This window comes from Dermacentor albipictus, chromosome 5 (genome assembly GCF_038994185.2).
Source record: "Dermacentor albipictus isolate Rhodes 1998 colony chromosome 5, USDA_Dalb.pri_finalv2, whole genome shotgun sequence".
Classification (NCBI taxonomy): Eukaryota; Metazoa; Arthropoda; class Arachnida; order Ixodida; family Ixodidae; genus Dermacentor; species Dermacentor albipictus.
This window is the reverse complement of record NC_091825.1, coordinates 84,921,827-84,942,404: the sequence shown is the minus strand read 5'-3', so window position 1 is coordinate 84,942,404 and position 20,578 is coordinate 84,921,827. Positions and strand designations below refer to the sequence as shown.

Below are 20,578 nucleotides of genomic sequence, written 5' to 3'. Positions count from 1 at the left end.
ACAGAAGCAAGTTTTGATCATTAGAAATGCGTAGGCCTTTTCTTTGTTCATTGTTTCATATCGCATGGAGGAATATAGCCTCAAAGCGTTGGAAAAAATAATTATCCACAGCCCTATGAGCAAGAGAAAGCTCAAACTGAAAGAAAAATACAAAAATAAAAGATGACAGACGTGTTTCAAAGATATCAATAATAAACTTGACTGTTTTAACGAACAGACGCTATACACTTCTATTTGCTAACACCCAATGGAGAGTCATGACGAGTGTGAAAATTCAGGGTATTGCGCCCGTACAGAAACACAGCCTATCAGATATTAGGCGGAAGTTCGCCGCACAGACTTAATGTTACTGCATTCCGCAGCAGCGTACCCTCAACCAATTATGCAATCACAGTTCACTGCACTTATAGATGACAAAACAGCGTGTCTCTCAAAGATATAATAAGCACGCGCCATCCTCTTCTATCAGATGTCACCTGTGGCCAATCAGCCGCAACAGTGCGTTCCAACGTCTGCCCACGTAAGCTCTAGCGCCGAAGATAGAGTTAATTATGTTCGTAAGACTGCTGCACCACTATCATGGAAATTTCTTTTTAAGTTGTCATTTGCGATGGCTGTTTAGGTTTTGTGAATCAACTTACGTTTACTATTGGTGGAAGTGCTGAAATGCGCAACTGTGCTACCCTTACATATACGTATTTTTTCGACTACAGCGCTCGTTTTTGCAGCGGGTGACATCGCAAGCTTGCTGATCCCACGAACACTTTTAGCTTTGTGAATACGCTTTTTTCATAAGATTTTTCTTACGCCAAGGTTTGTTCGCACGTTCATTTAGTGAATTCCGCCCCAGCTTCTGCGTTCGCGCAAAGTCAGCATGTCTTCGGGAAGCCATTATGTTAGCATCTTAACCTAAATATATTGATCTGTTCAAGTGCTGGCGCACTCACTGCATGGACTTCTTGCTTTATTTACCACCGTTCCTTACGTGGTCCCCGTCTACCGAGAGAATATGAGCATCGCCGCTTGCCACCTAAGGTGGTTTTGCAAGTTGTTATTGCTGGAAGTCACAGCTGCGAAGCCGACAATTCATTTCGCGCTGGCAGCTTGTTTTGAATGCGCAAATGAAAAGGCCCGTCTTCTTAATTTCCATGCAAATGAAGCTTCCTTTTCGTGGGCATCTTTTAAACTCTATGCTTCTTAGAACCAAACGCTACCACTGAATAGGAGCATTCTGTTTCCTCTTCCAACACAAATACAAGAGCGTGCCGAGTTGATTGCTCCGTTTTAATGCGAAGGATGTGCATACCAGGCTAGAAAAATAAACAGGGACTCACTGGAATGTGCAATAATCAAGGCCGTTAAGCAAATTGCTTTAAGGCTCACACTGCAGCTACGTGTCATGCTTGGCGACACTCGCTCGAAAGGTGAAAGGCGAGGAAAACAGTGCTGGCTAAAAAAATTAAATTAGTAACCTCTGCCCTTTCTGCCATGGGGCTTTATGGGAAGATCACGTCAAGTGTATTCGACGTCTATTTAATGTCAAAAGTCCATCATGTCCTGTTAAATACTGATCACAACACACAGCGCAAGAAGGAGCAGTATTGCACTTATTCAAAGGGGATGATCTGGACCTCCTATAATTGTCTCTTGGTGATTTTGCACGTCAAGCGCTACTACACTCGAAGAGTAGCGGCGAGATTTGCCGAAACGCGCCACCTGCTGGATACCAAATCTCCACGGTTTACTGCCGCAAAAAAATAAAACAACATGGCGTGTTAAATTATACCGAACATGCAGTGAAAATAGTCATTGCCATGGCTTTAGAATGTCATCGAAGCCATGGGAGCTGCAAACAGTTTCGCCTTTTGTTGGGCGAATATGCTTGACAAAGGCTGCACTTGCGACGGGTTTTGGCTATGTTAGAGTAAGTGTAATTTTTTTTTAATGTTTGAGCCTTATGTAGGAGGCAACAAGGTAACTTGAACCGCGTAGCTAGTTAACGATCAACGAACAGTCTTACACGGGCAAAACAGAGGTGTCGGCAGCCTAGAGGCCTCTGTACGCTGGAGTTAGAAAAATTAACTTGAGCGGAACGTTTGGAAAAAGGGTTTTAAAACGTAACGCCTAATGTTTCTTATCCACTTGCAATGGGAATTGGAAACTTTATTGAAATTAAACGTGTTATCGGATATCTAATTCAAATGTGTTAGTGTATCAAATTTAGTGATACCTTAGAGATACGTTTAGTGATAATTTCCAATAAATTATATATGCAGAGGCTTCGCAGATTTATGAGTATGTATTAAGAACACCACAGAATGTAGCGCTCTGCCATGACATAGCTACGCATGCCACCAAGATCTATTTCATCTAACATAGGCAGATCTAAATAGCAAATTTGTGTGCAAAGTTAAATGCGTGCCGATTGCATACTGATTGTGCAAAATATTTATTAAGCAAGTTTGTACCAATGTCAAGTGCCCATTACCGGCTGGGTTTCAGAAAGTCCTGAGAGAACTGTGCGTTACACAAACGTCATGTTTGAAGAGATATACGGCACCTTAAATGAAATGAGTCCCGAAACAACCCACCGCGGTTGCTCAGTGGCTATGGTGTTAGGCTGCTTAGCACGAAGTCGCGGGATCGAATCCCGGCCACGGAGGCCGCACTTCAATAGGCGCGAAATGCGAAAACACCCATGAACTTAGATTTAGGTGCACCTTAAAGAACCCCAGGTGGTCAAAATTTACGGAGTCCTTCACTACGGCGTGCCTCATAATCAGAAAGTAGTTTTGGCACGTGAAACCACATATTTTAATTTTTTTTTGTCTTGAAACAATATCGTTACTTACTGACCTAATCACGATCGTTCGAATTATCTCACAAGTAATTTGTGTTTTTCAGTTTTTCCAAGCATTGTACAAAGTTCGCGCGGGGTCCTCATAGATTATGAATAAGCGTTTGATTCAGCAGAGACACCAACAATCATAGATGCATCACGTAAGCAACACGTGAGTATGCGAATATCTTGCGTGAATACGTGAATATCTTGAGTACGTGAAACGGCGTACGTGAATATCTTGCGAAATATCTGCGAATGTTGTACAGCCAACTTGGTTTCCAGAAGAAAAGTAGAAGTAGAAGGTTCAGAAAAGGAGACACAATCCCTACCATGTTATACACTGAATCCTTAGAAGTATTCAAGCTCATAGACTGCAGAGGCTAAGGTGTGAGGATAATGGTAAATATCTCAACAAACTTCGGTTTCCTGATGACATCGTACTCTTTAACAACACTAGAAATGAATTGCCACAAATGATCCAGGGCCTAAAGAGGAAGCTTTAGCTCTGGCCCAACTCCAATGCCGGCTATTCGAATTCGTGTAAAACGCAGAAATTCTCTTCAGAGATGACTCCTACGCCGAGTTCCAGTGACTGCTGGAAGCGAAATGTTTATTTCGCACCTGTATACCTTTACGAAATGTGCCAAAAATCAGTAAATTAAAAAAAAAATTGAAGCATAAATTTTACGCTTGTGTAACTACGGGCTGAAACAAATATCGCAGGTCTGTAAGTTCATCCGATAGAACACTAAAGGGGCCAAATCTCAAATTATAATTTATGTGTTGCATGAACTTGTTGCAGTGTTTACGTGGGTTTCGCAAACATCTTATCCACCTATAAGAAGTCAATTTATTAGCCACGAATGTTGCATCAATTTTGATAGATTTAGATGGACTATTTGATCCAGTTTACATAATTGAGATACGATTTCTCGTTGGAGATTTACGCACTTGTCAACTACATAGTTTTGTTTTCTGGAAGTTTACAATCTTCAACAACTTTTAATAAGATATTGATGGAACAAATAAAAAATCCCTTTGAGAGAGTGACTACAATTCAACATTTTATATTAATTGCACCAAACCTCATCAAAGTGGGCGCAGTGGCTGCCGAGAAAAGCAGTTGCTCCTTTCCCGTGTGTTTAAATCGGAGCACCCGAGCTAAAGCTTCTTCTTCAGGGAGAAGGTGTTTGAATGGGGTTGAAAAATAATATCAGCAGAAGACAAAGGTAATGTTCAATAGACTGAAAAGGAAACCAGAATTCATGATCGCCAGTTGGCATCTATACAGGAATACGTTTATCTAGCTCATTTACTCACAGGGGACACGGTCAAGAGCCGGAAATTTACAGAATACAAATGGGTTGGAGTTCATGCGGCAGGCATCATCAAATCCTGACTGGAAGGTTACCACTGTCGTTGAAAAGTGTACGGTGATTGCATTCTGCCAGTGCTAAATTAAGGGGCAGAAACTTGGAAGTTAATAAAGCTTGAGAACAAGAACCGTGAAGAGAGCCATAGAACGAAAAATGTTAGGCATTTTACGGATACATTGCTTTTATATAGAGTCACCTTTATTATTGTTTAGAGTCTTGGGGCAGTACGTACAAAAACCTGTCGTCGGTCATCAAAAAGGGGCGCTACACACAGTTGCCTTTTCTAAGCATACTGATCCAAGCAAAGCTCTGTTTCAATTGCTTCGTGTTCTGCCGTCAGTGAGGCGTATAAAGTAAAAGTTCCTCAGACATTCAATGCAATAACACGTCATAATAATCCGCTACCTGTCACAATAATTAATTTTCCGGCACGAAACACGAGGGCAGCTACTAACAACTGAACCCGCAGGGGCGTCTGCGTGAGCAGGCGTTTGGTGTATTGCGATACCACGTACCGGGCACATGAGGGTTGGCCCCTTCCCCATGTAGCCATGCGCGGCTTAATTAGCCGCGTCTGGGAAAGGGGAATCCTGGGGGTTGAGCCGATGCTGTGTGTTTGGACCTTTAGGGCCCCCCGGAGGAAGCAACACACCTCTTGAGCCTCGGCTTCACATGGACGGCACCTACAGACTGACCCACCTGGAGGAAATCGGCAGTCGCCTTTTCCTGTCATTTACTTATTACTGGCTGCAAGGGTAGCTAACCGTGTGTAATATATCTATGCTTGGCTACATATATATATATATATATATATATATATATATATATATATATATATATATATATATATATATATATATATATATATATGTATGTATGTATAAGGCTATAACGGCGATGTATGGCATCCGTCTGCACGTACTTTTCCCAGCCTAGTAGCTTCCCCTAGTTGGGCTCGGTAGCGGGTGGCTACCATTGCCACCGAATTTTCCAGTGTTTACATGGCGAACCCTTTCCCCCCCTCAAAGATCGCCCTGAAGAACAAGGGCGCACCGAAGCAACATTTCAGTTCTTATTGAAGCCAAACCATGACACCTTCCGAAAGTTTCATGTCCTTCACTGTGAAGGCAACACAACTATTAGAAAACTATCGCTGTCTTAGTACCCAAATGCCTATCAAACACGATCGGATCAGGCTACAAGTGATCAAAGATGGCAAGCGGAGACCTCCTTCTCGAACTGATAAAGAATGATCAAGTAAAAAAAAAATCTGTGAACTCACAAGTATCGGTGACATTATGTCACAATCTCCCCACATCGGTCACTCAGCACCAGCAGAGGAGTAACATCAGAAGATTTCTTGAACATCAGTGACGAAGAGTCCCTTGTGGAATTCCAGGAGCAAAATTTAGTCAAGGTACAAAGGATAGCACTTCGATGAAACGATTAACAGATCCCCGCAAAACACCTAGTACTCACATTTGGTTCTAGTAGTGTGCCAAGTTCACTCGATGCGGGCTACCTGAAAATCAACGTACGACCATACATACCGAACCCGAGGCGGTGCTTGAAGTGCCAGAGGTTCGGACGTGCATCATAATCATGCAGAGGAAAGCAAACATGCGCGAAGTGTAGCGCCAACGACCATCCATTTTACAACTGCAATGCTCCCGCACAATGTGTCAATTGCTAGGGCGATTATCCAGCTTACTCACGGAGCTTACTGGAAAAAAGAAAAAAATAAATCATCGTAATAACTGTAAAGGAAAAGATATCATTCTATGCAGGGAGGAAAAGGCTAGGACGCTTACCTCAAGTAATCTATGCCAGTATGATGCTGCAGGGGGCAGCGCCACACCAGTTTCAGGAGTCTACAGGATTCACGTGTGGTACGCCTGTAGAAACTCACACCGCCCCCTTAGTGGCTACAGCCAGTGCTGCTCAATCATCATCCACGATGGGCTGGCAGAGTGGCAGGGCCCAAAGTTGAACCAAACTCTACGGCGCGAGACGCTACCTCTCATCTACCTGCTATAATCAACCTCACTTCAACGCTACCCATTATGTCCCACAAACCGCGCCATTAGAAATTAAAATGGAAGACTAGTCTGTTTTCACAGAAAGCGCCGGGCTGGAGGAGTTTATTTTAACAGACATAAGCATTGACGAAATTACTGAAAAATTTACTAACTGTATTATTTCTGCAGCTGAAAATGCCATTCCACAATCTTCTGGCGTTGTTCGGAAAAAGCTGAATCCCTGGTAGACGTATGAATGCGCCGAAGCGAAAAAGCAGCATAATAAGGCCTGGGGAGTCTTACGTAGATACCCAACACATAACAACTTTCTGAATTTCAAACAAGCCAAAGCGAAAGCTCGATATATTCGGAGACAGGCGGAAATATTGTCTTGGCAGAAATGTGTATTTACAAATAATAGCATCGTCCCATCCAAACAGATGTGGGAATAAGTCAGGAAATTTAAGAGGGACTACTCATCATACACGATGCCCCTACTCACACCTTCAGGCACTCAGCCAACACTACCAAAACACGCGAATATACTTGGGGAGCATTCCTATAACGTCACTACCTCAGCAAATTATTCAAACAGGTTTTTGAAACACAAAATGTTGGGAGAAAAGGAGAAACTATCAACTGCTTGTATGTCAAGGGACGAATACAACGCTCCATTCACTTTAAAAGAATTTAACAGGGTTCTCTGTGCTGGCAAAAAACTGCAGCAGGTCCTGTCCAGATCCACTATTCCATGCTTGCGCACCTGTCCCAAGTATACGTACATGCTCTCCTTAAATTTTTCACAAGTATTTGAATCGGGAATCATGCCAAAAAGTTGGAAAAATGCAATATTTGTGCTTTCTTTAAAAAAAAAAAAACAGATAAATCCCCCACATCCCCAAGCAGCTTTCGACCCATTGGCCTGACAAGCTGTTTGGCGAAATCGTACGAAAGTGTCGTAAGTGCGAGATTAACATTCACACTTGATATACGGAACTTCATTTATTTACATCAGTGGGTGTACAAAAAAGGGTGTTCAACGACGGACCACCTCGTCCGACTTGAACACGAAATACGTGAAGCTTTCTTAGACAAACAGCACTGCCTGGCAGTGTTCTTCGATCTAGAAAAAGCGCATGACACCGCGTGGAGATTTGGAATCTTACGTGACCTCTCTACGCTAGGAATCTGTGGCAAAATGCTAAACGGTCTCGCTTATTTTACGTCCAGCAGAACATTCCAAATCCGTCTAGGCACTGTGCTCTCGCACACATTTATCCAAGAAAACGACGTGCCGCAAGGTTGCTTACTTAGCACAACGCTCTTTATAGTAAAAACGTTCTCTGTTAACAAAGCCGTTCCCCCCTGTGTTATGCACTCCATATAGAGAAAAGTGCAAAGCAGCTGTGTCTTACCATTATAGAGAAAAGTGCATAACAGCTGTGTCTTACCATTATTCACGTACAGGGCAGAAACCTGGGGGCTTACGAAAAGGGTTCTACTTAAATTGAGGACGACGCAACGAGCTTTGGAAAGAAGAATGATAGGTGTAACTTTAAGGGATAAGAAAAGAGAAGATTGGGTGAAAGAAAAAACGCGAGTTAATGACATCTTAGCTGAAATCAAGAAAACGAAATGGCAATGGGCAGGACATGTAATGAGGAGGGAAGATACCCGATGGTCATTAAGGGTTACAGACTGGATTACAAGGGAAGGGAAGCGTAGCAGGGGACGGCAGAAAGTGAGGTGGATGGATGAGATTAGGAAATTAGCAGGGACAACATGGCCACAATTAGTACATGACCGGGGTAGTTGGAGAAGCATGGGAGAGGCCTTTGCCTTGCAGTGGGCATAACCAGGCTGCTGATGATGATACGTCGATGATCTGCGAATAGCGTGCTGCGCCTCAAACTTACACACATGTGAAAGGCAGCTGCAGATAACAATAAATAAACTAATGTAGTGGGCTGAGAAACTTCCGCTTCTGTACTAAAAAAACGGTTATAGTGCTAGTCTCGCCAAAACGAGGGTTGTACTTAGACCCGGTTTTAAAATTGAATGATGTCGCACTGCCGGTAAAACAAGAATATATATTCTTGTGAGTAATCTTTGACAAAAAACTAAGCTTCCTAGCCCACATTAGAACACTAAAGATTAAGGCAAATAAAGCATTGAATATCCTCGAAGTTTTATCTCATAAGCACTGGGGTTCCAACCGAAACTGTCTTTTACGTATTTACCGGTTTCTTGTGCGTAGCCTTTCAGACTACGGCTCTGTGGTTTACGGCTCAGTCAGACAGTCCTACATCCAACTACTTCATCCAGTACATAACCTTGGACTGCGACTGGCAAGTGGTGCCTACAGAACGTCATCTATTTAAAGTTTATACGTTGAGTGTAATGAACCCTCATTACAGCAACGTAGAGCATTACTCACTTTCTCTTACGTACTCCGAATTCAGTCATCACCGCAACACATATGTAACTCACGCTTACACTATACAAATAAACCGAACATGATTAGGCCACTTGACCTGCGGTATGAGCAATATTGTCGGGATCATGACATTCCTCATGAAGTCCCCCAGATTGCCGAAAAACCACAAGGGTTGCCCCCGTGGTGCGATTTCACGCAGGTATGTGACTGGACGTTAATACTTCTAAAGAAAAGAGACACCCCACACCAACACATTATACAAGAACTCAGCGCTCTTCAGGACCAATATCAGGATAACATGAAATATTACCCTGGTGCCTCTAAAACAAAAGAACACGTGGGTGTAGGGCCGTAACGGAAAAGTGGGAAATAAGTATTCGATTGCCACAACCCGCTTCTGTTTTCACGGCCGAAGTTTACGATATATGGGTTGTTGTTAAAAAGATTATCACTGATAAACACAAAAATGCATTTATATACACTGATTATTTAAGCACACTGAAGGCTCTACATCTGGAGTCTAAGTGCGGGCCCCTGATAAGAAACATCTTAAACATGGTGGCGCTTAACAAATACGGGAGGTCCATTCGTTTCTGCTGGGTTCCAAGCCGCGTTGGGATACCGGGTAACGAAGCAGCTGATAGATGTGCATTGATGGCAGCGTACAAAGACATAACAAACACGACACTTCCATATAAAGATAGCATCCGTGCGATTACAAAAACCTTAACATTAAAATGGCAGAACGAATGTGACCGTTGTGCTGACAACAAGCTACATCTCACGAAACCCATAGTTGGTGAGTGGAAGACATGCTCGCATCAGAACGGTTCTTCGAAGTAGTTTTATGCCGACTACGCATCAGCGTACACACCTCAGGCACAATTATGTACTTACGAAAGAAGACATGCAACATGCGAGAAATTCTAAGAACCACTAAAAGTCATATGTACATGTTACTGACATGTACACACATTGACATGCAGAGACGAAACCTTTTGCACAAGCTATATCAACTACACATAATTTTACACCCTGCTTTAATTTTAGGTGATGATCCGATAGTGCCACTATCTGACGAGCGTAAATTTCTGGACGACACTGGATATTTACATAAAATACAGATTATTAAGACAGGCTTTTCCTTGCTAAATTGGATATTAAAACACCTCGTGTTTGGCGCGGCACAGCCTTAGCCCCTTTTGTGCCATTAAACCACATTCAACAACAAAACTAACAACTTTATTTACTTACCACCATGTCGCAATGTATATGGGCAGAGACTCGTGGAGTTCAACGGTGCTCTAATAGGGAACGCACTCCCACTCAGTCTAAAGACCAGCCAAAACTTTGTGCAATACTTAGAAAACTTCTGTCATGCATATTCGCAAGGTTTTCTTTTTGTATCCCCTGATGTCATAATGTAGTATTTTGTTTATTCTATATTTTCCATGTCAAAATGCTTTAATAACCTGTGTGTAAGTTGTCTCGTAGAATAAGTACGCTGTCTTCTTACGTCTATTTTGTTGCTGGACCCCAAACTAGCCACTAGGGCTATAGATTCAAAGAGTATTGTATATGGAGTGTATGCAATTGAATAAATAAATAAATAATTAACTAAATAAATAAATAAAAACGTTGAGAGGCAGGAGGAGAGCAGTGCTGAAACGGAGATGGGCGATATTTTAGTTGACAGTAGGCGAAATGGATGGAGACGGGCACGCCATGGAATGCGTAGTGCCTACACGCGAGGGACAGTTAATGGGGCACCATGTGAAGAAAAGCGCTGTAGAAGATGGCAGAAAATTGTCTTTTTTTCGTTTTTTTGGTAAAGTACCGTACTTGAATATACCTTACACAAATAACTTGTTTGGGGCATTGAGTAAGGGGAGCGTAGAACCAAGTAAGCACATAAAAGTGGCAATCTAATCACAATATGAAGGTAGAAAAAACATCAGCCAGGTTCATAGCCTCAAAGTTACAGAAACGTATTAGCGACATACAGCTGTGTATCAGAACAATAAAAAACAACTCGATAAGTTTGTAACAAACGTATTGTTGTGCAAGGAAACAGTAGGAAAAAATAAAAACATACATTGAGTATGATAGCATGGGTTAACAAAGGTTAAGCGAGTTGGGTGAGTGCCTGGATTTTTCATAGTCAGTTTCTGCACCTATGTTATCGGTGAAGCTGGCCCAGTGAAGAATGGCACACGGAATTGCCGACATATTAAATGCTTCACTCTTTCCATAGACGCGTGAAGCTAAGATGACGACGTGAGCGATGGCGTTTCTAGCCGCATGAAGCGTTTGTTAGTGTGGCGGGCGTACTTATGAAATAATGAACAAAGGGCTATGTCGCGACGATTACTTAGCAGCTCAAGTGAAAGGTGAATATTTATTTGAGTTACGCCAGAATGGCAGTCATAATTCCAGGAAAGGAAACGTACGGCTCTATTTTGGATTGATTCCAGTATGTTAATTAGGTAATTTTCGTAAGCGGACTGGACTAGAGCGTTGAACTGAGACCGGGGGTGAATGAATGTTTCAAATGCCAGTATGCGGATAAATGAAGGTGAGTTTCCAAGGCTGCGCCGCAGGTAACCCAATGATCGAGAAGCACTGGCACAGACGGTGGTAGTGCGAGAAGTCCGGGAGAGGTTTGTTTAAATATTTACGCCTAGATATCTTAAGATGAAGCCCGGGATAATGGGACACTTTTGATACAGTAGGAATAGTGCGAGTTAGTGCGTTTTCGGCTGAAGGACATCACTATACATTTTGATGAATTTAGTCATTAACCAGGTGTCCCACCGATTAGTAATTTCGTTGGGATCATTTTGGAGGAGAAGGTGCTCATCAGAGCTCTTAATAGGACGATAGATAAGGCAATCGCCAGAGAAAATGTGCATCCATGATGATAAGTTATTGGGTATGTCAATATTCTATACTAGAATAAGTAAAGCACAAAGAACGCTTCCTTGTGGTACACCGGAAGACACATCTGATAGGGGCGAAGAGAAGCGCTTAGCGAAAGTAAATTGGTGCCTGTTTGAAAGAAAATTTGGAAGCCAGGATAAAGTTAGTGAATCAAGTTTTAATGATGATAATTTCAAGAACAGGCGACAATGGCCTACGCAGTCGAAAGCTTTAGAAAACCCAGAAAAATGCTGTCAGTTGATGGGGCGATGTCAGACGATGGAATAAGCTGAAGAGGGTGATGAAATTAGAAAAATTTCAGGGGAAAGTTTAAATCTGCTAGCACAAATAGGGGTAACTGGCGTTCGCTGGGAGAGGCCTTTGGCCTACAATGAACAAAACAATAGGCTGATGATGATGACTATGATGACAGCGCACGCTTTGCGTAATACGTACGCAAAATTCATAGCGCTTCGCTTGGCTGCGGCTGTCACAGTTATTGCGTAACTAAACGCTCTAGGGCGTATTGACACGTGTACTTCTTTATCCTGTGACCGCGTTGCATCGTGTAACATGTTATCGCTCAGCGCAGGACGCGCCTGCATGTATCGGAAGTTTCTGGAATGTTATCGATAGTTCTATCCGCTCTCTGTTGTCACCGAACTTTGTGTTATCTGATTGCATGTATGCGCGATGCGAATGATGTAGAAGTTTCTGGAGGACATGCGGGCAGCATCAATTCCTCTGGAACGTTCGACTACTGATGCATAAAAGCAGACGCGCTTGACCCACTGATCAGACTTTTGACAATGGCCGACTGTGTTCGTCGCTATTGTTGTTCTCTGATTATAGCCTGTTTATCAGGGCACAGGTTCGCCTAATAAAATGCTAGTTTCGTCACTCACAGCTCTGCTGCTTTCTTCAGCGTCACTACTACGTGACAATATATATTTACTTCAACGAGCGGCGAAAAATTTCAAGTAGCCGTCCCATAACAACAATTACCACCAAAGTAAACCATAGCAGAAATAGACGTAATACTATGGAAAATTCAAACCAACACATTCCGAAGTCAATATGACCTTTTCGGTGGCTCAACCCACGGTATCGGCATTTCTGGATGCTGCAGTAACGACACCGTTGTTGAGCGACTAGGGCAATGCCCCTTGAAAGACCATGCCGCTGCCTTTCAGTCACCCCATACATTGCACGGCAGACTATTCGTCGCCATCTTAACTACTTCAAGATTACTCGACCTATTGCTTCTATCCTACTCAAGTCACTCTTTCTACTCATGTTTTTGTTTTTGTCTTTTGTGTTACTCGCGCACTGACCGCCTGACCGGCTCTTCTAATGCCACAAAAACATGCCGCCAATGACACCACTGAATGCTTCCTAACCTCTCGCCTCCCCAACGCCCTCCCGCGTGCCCCCGTCTTTATTTTTTTTGTTTCTTGTTCTTTCTCTCCTTTTTTTTATCTTGGTGACACCCTGGCCTTTTTTTCTCTCTCTGATTTTATTTCTTTTCTTTTCTCCCAACGTTCCCGCTCTCCCGCTCTTGTCCCGTCGTCTTGGGAACGAAGCTCACAGACGTCACACGACAGCACTCATTACCTCTGAAGTCACTCCGTCTAAAACCAGCCGCCAGCGACAGCACCCGCACCAGACGTCACTGTACTAACCCTTTAAAACTAACATGCCGAGGATGAAGAGGCCGCCTTTGACGAAGATAAGTCCTCCTATCGAAACGTTGGCCAGCCTTTCTGAGGCACCTTATCCCTGTTTACAAACTTTATACCACAGTGTGCTATTCCATCTGTCAGCCCCTTCTTGATTTGAGAAGTACAATTGTTCTGAAATGAAATATTTTTAGTGAAAAACACAAGATAGCTTGAAAGACTCTGTACCAACTGCTTACTGTAACTGTAATAACTGTTGTCTCTAGCAGCGAGCCATGGCCCAGTCAGGCCTACCGCCTCTTGCCTTTGCTTCCCCTTTCGTTTGAAAGAAATTACCATCTAATCAAATCAAAACTGAACGCTATCAACGGATTGCATGAATGAACTTGATACCTCGCAGACCTGAGAAAAAGAATTATCGTGCTCTGCCTTTCTTGATCTTTCTTGTATGTGTTGCAGGTTTTAATCACTAGGAAAGAAACTAACCAGAAGCAAAGATGAATGACTAAGCTAGCATTGGCTTCGTGCCTGTGCGGGCTTCTCCTTTGAAAGGGTGTGCTCGCTTTCCGTACGTGCTTCCACAAAGAGTTGCTCAGGTCGCTCTGCATCGTAAGGTTCCAGTGGCTCCCCTGACACGTCGAAGTCACGGGCACTAGGACCCCTCAATGCAACCTGCTTGATGTTCTGGCTAACGAAAAGCAACGTTAGCACAGCTCCCCTTGGACAAGGCTGAAAATCTACACATACTTTCACTTTATTTGCAGAAAGACCCCTTGTGGGGTATTACATAGTGGGTGGTAACGCAATAAATAGAAAAGAGACGTTGCCCAAACTGTTATTTACAAAATTATGTCATTATGTAGATATGGTAGCGGTGTGGTACTGAAGGCCATTTCATTCTCCTGTAGTGGATGACTAAAAATGTTGACGAGAAGGCGACAGTACGAGCACTTCGGTTGGCAGCTTACAACGCCGGCAATACACTACGACAGCTGGTGTGCCTACAATCTCAACAGCCCTGTTCACTTGCTATGATCATAGTTTCCAGTCTGCATCTGTACGGATCAGCGTGTTGGCTAGAGCATAATTAATACTGTGTTCACTCAATATCACACAAGCACTCAACGGATGTGTGGATGCAACAGCTTTATTGGCAGTCCTGAGATACGCGATTATCGCGCAGCGGGCTGCTCCACGTTGGGATGGGCAGGTCGAGCGTGACCGCCGCATCGTGGACTCTCTGGACGAACCAGATTTGGGCCCCGTAGTCGGGGCTTCGCAGTGCTATTTTCTTTGTAATTCGGGAAGGAGCAGTGCGTACTCACTTCTCGCTGCGTCGCACAGCGAAACATCAGCGCTGATTTGTATTACGATGCCTGGTTTTTCGGTAATTCGTCCCGTACTGGAAATAAGATCCACGGGCCTCGGCGACGAACCTATTTTTGTGTCATCCCTGTTTCCTAAAGTGACGAGCTGTTCTCAAAAAAAAAAAAAGTAGACAAGCACGCGGGAGCGTGGTTGAATATTCCATAGGGTTATCACGGCGGTTACTGAAATACGTGAATGGACATTTTCAGAAACATGCAGCGCAGCATTTTTCTGTGGTGGCGTGTTTTCGTGAGAGGATTCACTCGCAGCTGCTGTCATCGCGAGTGCGAAGCCATCTTGGAATATTCCTCGTTCTTTTTCGAAGTCTTGACTTTCGTGGTTGTCATTGCGAGCTGCTAGTGTGCATACTGCAGAACTGTTGGCAATCGTTTCACGGCTATTCAAGCGGAGCTCCTCACCCGAAGCCGGCGGCCGGAAACCCTCCTCACCCACAGCTGCTTGATAGGTTCTCCTCCTCACCCGCTCCGCGCACACATTTTCTCGCCATTTCAAGGCCAGCTGCGCTATGGTTAGGCCGCGCTTGGTGCGGTCCGTTGAAGAGGAGGCAGCCTTCAAAGAACGGGAGCGGGCCCGTGAACGTGCCTGAGCTCGGCCAAGTAATTCCGAGTTTCGCCAAGCTGAAGCGGAAGCCAAACGCCAACGCCGCAGCGATGGATGAGTTCGACAAACAGAAGCGAAGCGCCAACGCCGGGCCGATAAAGGAGTTCGGCAAACAGAAGTGGAATGGCAAAGGCGTGTTCAGCCGGAGGTTAGGGCTAGGCGTGCGGAGGGATACAGAGGACGGCGGGCTAATCCAGCGGTTCGACAGGCGGACGTGGAGTCAAAACGACAACGACCTCGGATCCCGAGGTCACAGGCGAACGCCGCGTATCGAGAACCAAACCCAGAAGTCCGGAATCAGGAACTGAGGATCAACCATGACAACCGGCTGCCCGATGCCAGGGACGAAGCATCGACAAGTGCACAAGCAGCGGAAGCCAGTGGCAGTAATGGTGGTGTGCGCGACCCAATGCTACTCTTCCTCGGTGCGATGGGCCGATTCAACAGGCACATCGGTACATTGTGTGATATCTTTGACCGGCTGTGGGTTGGTGGGTCCTGGCAGTCATATGGGGAGGCCGCGTTTTGTTCGTTATGCCTGACAGCAGGCTGCATTGAAGGAATGACAGTGGGAGTGGGCCCGTCACCGTGCTCGTGCTCGCCAGGCGAATCCACTGTTTCTCACCCACCAACAACCATGTCTTTTTAATGGCTCTCAAACACTCAAGAAACTAACCAAACCCTACCTTAGAGTTGGACAAGCTTCGCGTGCATCCCTGTTCCCGCTAGGGGAGGGGTTCTATTGTTTTTTTTTCACTGCCTTAATCGTGTCGCAGAACAAGTAGAGTGGCAAGCGAAGGTGCTGTTTGCGCGGTGAAATGTTTAATACGCAACAACAGTGAGAGATCAGCAAAAAAATCCACACAGTAAGCGGCTTATATAGCTTCGCCGCATTACTGCCCTGCAATGTGATGAAGCGTAAATGGTGTATGAGAAAAGTGAAAATTCTGGACCGCCGATCTTGTACGCAAACACCCCAGCGCGCTCTCGAAGCCCCACTCCGTGGCGCGCCCCTGAGAGCCTGCCCAATTCACTTTATCGTAATATCACGTCTTCAGGCTTCCGTTGGCCGGCACTGTTTTTATCTTGACGTGCTAAATGATATGACAACACACATATCTCTATTGCGGCGAAGCTCTAATCTGCCAATATGGAACGCATACAGTTATAGAAAAAGGATTTTGTGCTTACAGCAACGCCGTTCTTGCAAACATTTTAGGGAAAAATCCCATTTTTATAGCTTTGTTATTTGCCTAGTTTGTTAAAAAGAAAAATCACTGCCCAACAACTCCGTACAGATGGTTAACCAGCAAAGCTGAAACGTGCGGCCCCGGTTTTTATCACTTGGCTAATCACGACGGTTCGTTAAACCACGGCTTGATAGGCTGCTGGATCCTCGGTACGCAGTTGCTGCTTTCGCTCGGCTGCACGTGCTTGTTCTTGTGCCCGGGATGCAGCATCGGCATGGCGTGGACGAGCTCGTTCCTGGTTCTGCTCGCGGCCTTGCTGATCGAAAGCTGCCTGCTCCTATGGAGTACGTATGACGCGCGGCCTACCCATTTCGAAGCCTGGAAGAAAGTGCTGCACATGCGCTCGGCTGCGACGGAAAGCAACGTCATCACTACTGGCGCAGCTAGTACATCTCCTAGATAGCACCAAGGCCTTTTCACTTCAATCCGCTGCGTCATGTTACGTGGCCCGACTGCCATAGAATCTTATGGGGATGCTCCTGAGTACGCAACAGTGATGTTGACACCATCGCTTTCATGTTGCCAGCATTTTCAATAGAACGTTCGGGCCAGCTGGCGTGACGTCATACACCAGAGTAAACAGGCCTTGTGTTACCTATATGTAGTGTTGGCTCATTTTCTTCGCGCAGGCGCATAGGGTTGCGCCGGAGAACTTTTCGGCGTACAGACAACCGACAAAACATTTGAAATAAATTATGGGGTTTACGTGCCAAAACCACTTTCTGATTATGAGACACGCCGTAGTGGAGTAGTAATTTCGACCACCTGGGGTTCTTTAATGTGCACCTAAATCTAAGCACACGGGTGTTTTCGCCCCCATCGAAACGCGGCCGCCGTGGCCGGGATTCATCCCGCGCCTTCTTGCTCTGCAGTCCAACACCATAGCCACTGCTCAACCACGGCGGGTGCGGGTGGACAAATCGGCTAGCCATATACAGCTTCGCTGTAAAACTGTGTAGTTGTCTCCGTCTACACCTTCTCAAGTGCATCCACGCGCACCTATGGGAATCCAATACTGAAGACCGTGATCTACCTTTCTTCAGAAGGCGGAAGTGACATAGCCGGGGTGTTTTAGACAATATTTATACATATAAAGCTTTCTGCAGTCGCTTGGTAGGCTTGTAAAAAAATATATATATACTGCGTTGCCTTTGCCTGCACTCATCACAGTTGGTAATGTCTAAAACATGTCTGTAATGTCAAAAGGTGGATTTCTGACTGTAGGAAGTGACTTTTTTTTTCTTTTATTACATATTTTTTTTATTTTGTTGTTACCGCTATGAAAAAAGGAGTAGCCGTCACCATTATAAGGTGACTGCGTCTGTTTCTTTTATTTTCATTTCAATAAAAAGAAAAGCCTTCAATTGCATGCGGGTGCATCTGAGAGGTGCAGACAAATACAGATCTGCAATTTTTCCTTGACAAACTAGGAAAGTAACAACACGAAGTGTTACTCTGAATGATGCAGGCAAAAAAAATGTCATTCGTCTGAAAATTTAAGCTGAAAATTTAAGCAATAACGCAGTTTTGGTAAGTGTAGAAAGTTTTTTCTCTACACTTTCAAGGCAAGAACACACGTCGCTGCATAAGACCATCGCGGACAGCGCTCCAAGTAAAATATGACGTAACAAGTGATGACTAAGATGATTCTTCGAGCTTTGAAATGCGATGAGCGAATATTTGTACACACCAAGCTTGCACTGCACTTGTTCACCTAAAAGAGTAAGAAAACGCTTGATGTTTCTTGCACCCGTGACAACGTCCATGCAAATACATGACTGTAACAGACGAAAGCTGAACCGATGCGCTTTCACCTGGGTTCCTCTGTGGGCTACCGCTAGGAGAGCACGTGATTTTCTGAAAAGGTCAATTATTATATCTAGAGAGCTAGCCCGACACCACCTGACTGTAAGACATGTAAGGTCGCAACCAAGCGGCCACTTGATTTCCCATTGGGGTCCTCCCAGAAGGGTCGCTCATAGATTATAACACCCACATCTGGTACCTGTGACGTGGTCCAAGTGGCCCGCGACTAATTATTAAATCAAATGAAATCTTCGCCGCAAGGTCTGAAGATTATTAAAATATTAACAAATAAAAGATGCACAAAATGTGTGTGCCGCGGCATTTCGAGGATCACGGAATCGAATAAACGCCGAATATTAGGGGGAACGCACTTACACAATAAGGCTGTGCAAAGTACACGTATGTAATAAAAATATTGTGCTATGCTAACTTTTGCTCGAAATAATAATTACACGCACGCTTGAAACGCATTCCCGACGCCGGCGCCACCGCTGTCTTGCGGCATCGCTGTCGACGGTGCATGCACGGCCCACGCACGCAGGATTAGAAGGTTTACAAAGAATCGGTGTTGCTTGTCTGCAAAACCAGCGTAGCGATCTGGACACACCATCAGCGCTCCTTTCCATCAGAAGAAGCAGGACAGTGTTAAGCCTTCCACTGCTGGAATGAGCTTTGCGCGCACGCACACTATGACCACACAGGTACTTTACCTTAGCTACTGCGTGCATGCGCTGATCTTGGCGTAACGCACACTACAGGGCAACCTAACGGCATCAGCGGTGCTGTGAAGACAGAAGTTTGGTCGCGCCACCGGTTACGCATTTCTTTGTAGCGCCATAGGCGGCATTCATCCTCCTTGAAGGTATATAAAATAATGCTCGAGGTATATTGGCCGCACTCGAGCGGCGTCATAGTGTGCCCGCATTCGCAAGTCTGTAAGGAACGGGTGTTAAGGAAATGCCACTCCAATAAACGACCATGTGCAGGGCCACCCTTGATGCGCGCATGCGCACCTATCGAGACGTAACAATCTTGACATTCTATGTTCGCTATGGCATACTTAGAGATTTAGCGGGACTACATTATGGCCCGTAGAATATTTTCTCTTTTGATTGAACTGCGTGCTGAGTAAAGTCGGTGGTTCCCCGTCGGTCTCATTTCGTGAACCGCGGACATGCGACGCCTGTACGTTTAGCGTACTGCTCATCACGTCAGCTTGTGGTGAGTTGACAGTACTGCCCCTCACGGCGGCGCCACTATCGAGACATCCCACGCCAGCTGTGTGAGACGCCTTGTAGTTGGCAAGGCGCTGTTCCTTCCGCCTAGCAGGTATTTACTATAGCATTAGCAGGTATCGCAGTGACACGTAGTAACTGCATATTGTTAGAATATTGCCTGAAGAGTTCATGCACAAAAGAAAGTCTGCTTATTGTATCAATGCTGCGCCATCCAGGCGAGACTACGCAATTAAAAAAAACATTCAACTACTAAGTAAACTCTCATAAGCATACAGCATATAAGGATACGTACCTTTGGAGCAACTAACCGGTGTTCTTTCCTTTCCGCAGTCCTCGGACTCACCGCTCATTAAGCGTATGTGGGCGGCCATGGAGGCTGCTCAGCCTAGCGTGTTCGCCGAGACCAACGAGAAAGGTGTGGAACGTGTGCTTCGAGGTGGCTACGCCTACCTGATGGAGTCCACCACCATAGAGTACATGATCCAGAAGAACTGCCAGCTCACGCAGATTGGCGGACAGCTGGACTCCAAAGGGTACGGCATCGCCACTCCCCCGGGTACGTAATGCTTTCTCGCAAACATTTCCAAAATACTGGACGCTCCCAATGACAGGAATGCACACAATAATGCTGACGTTATCACGTACGTGAGAATTCTAGAAGCTCCAGAGAGTCGCAATGTTAAATGCCTGTCATTTCTAGGCATGCATATGCGGCGCTTCGTACGCCACAAGCCGTTTATTAAGTGACATGGCTGAAGAGACGGGACGCTTCAAATAATTTAAACCTATTAGACTAAATTTGTTAATATTTCAAATGTTGTCATTACAACCTCCTTTACCAATGAAACCACATTTTCAAGGTGCTGGGCCATATACTTTTTCACTAGACATGATTAAAGAAATGCCTCCCTTTAATTCCAAGTATAGAACCATGCACTGAACTTCCCAGAGTGGCTCAGCGATGGTGCCTCTCACCTGCTAAGCTCAATGTTCTGATCAGGGCTCCATACAAAGTGGATTCTCA

The 20,578-nt window shown here is 44.8% G+C and overlaps 1 protein-coding gene across 3 annotated transcripts in view; it reads left to right on the top strand.

Moving 5' to 3' along the window:
* LOC135905790 (glutamate receptor ionotropic, kainate 2-like) overlaps nucleotides 1-20,578 on the top strand; it is a 352,682-nt gene that overhangs the window by 319,961 nt on the left and 12,143 nt on the right. For all 3 annotated transcript variants that reach the window (XM_065436836.2, XM_065436835.2, XM_065436837.2), the window contains one exon: nucleotides 19,885-20,110. In XM_065436836.2, the coding sequence (XP_065292908.2) occupies nucleotides 19,885-20,110 (226 nt within the window). The remainder of the gene's footprint in view (nucleotides 1-19,884; nucleotides 20,111-20,578) is intronic.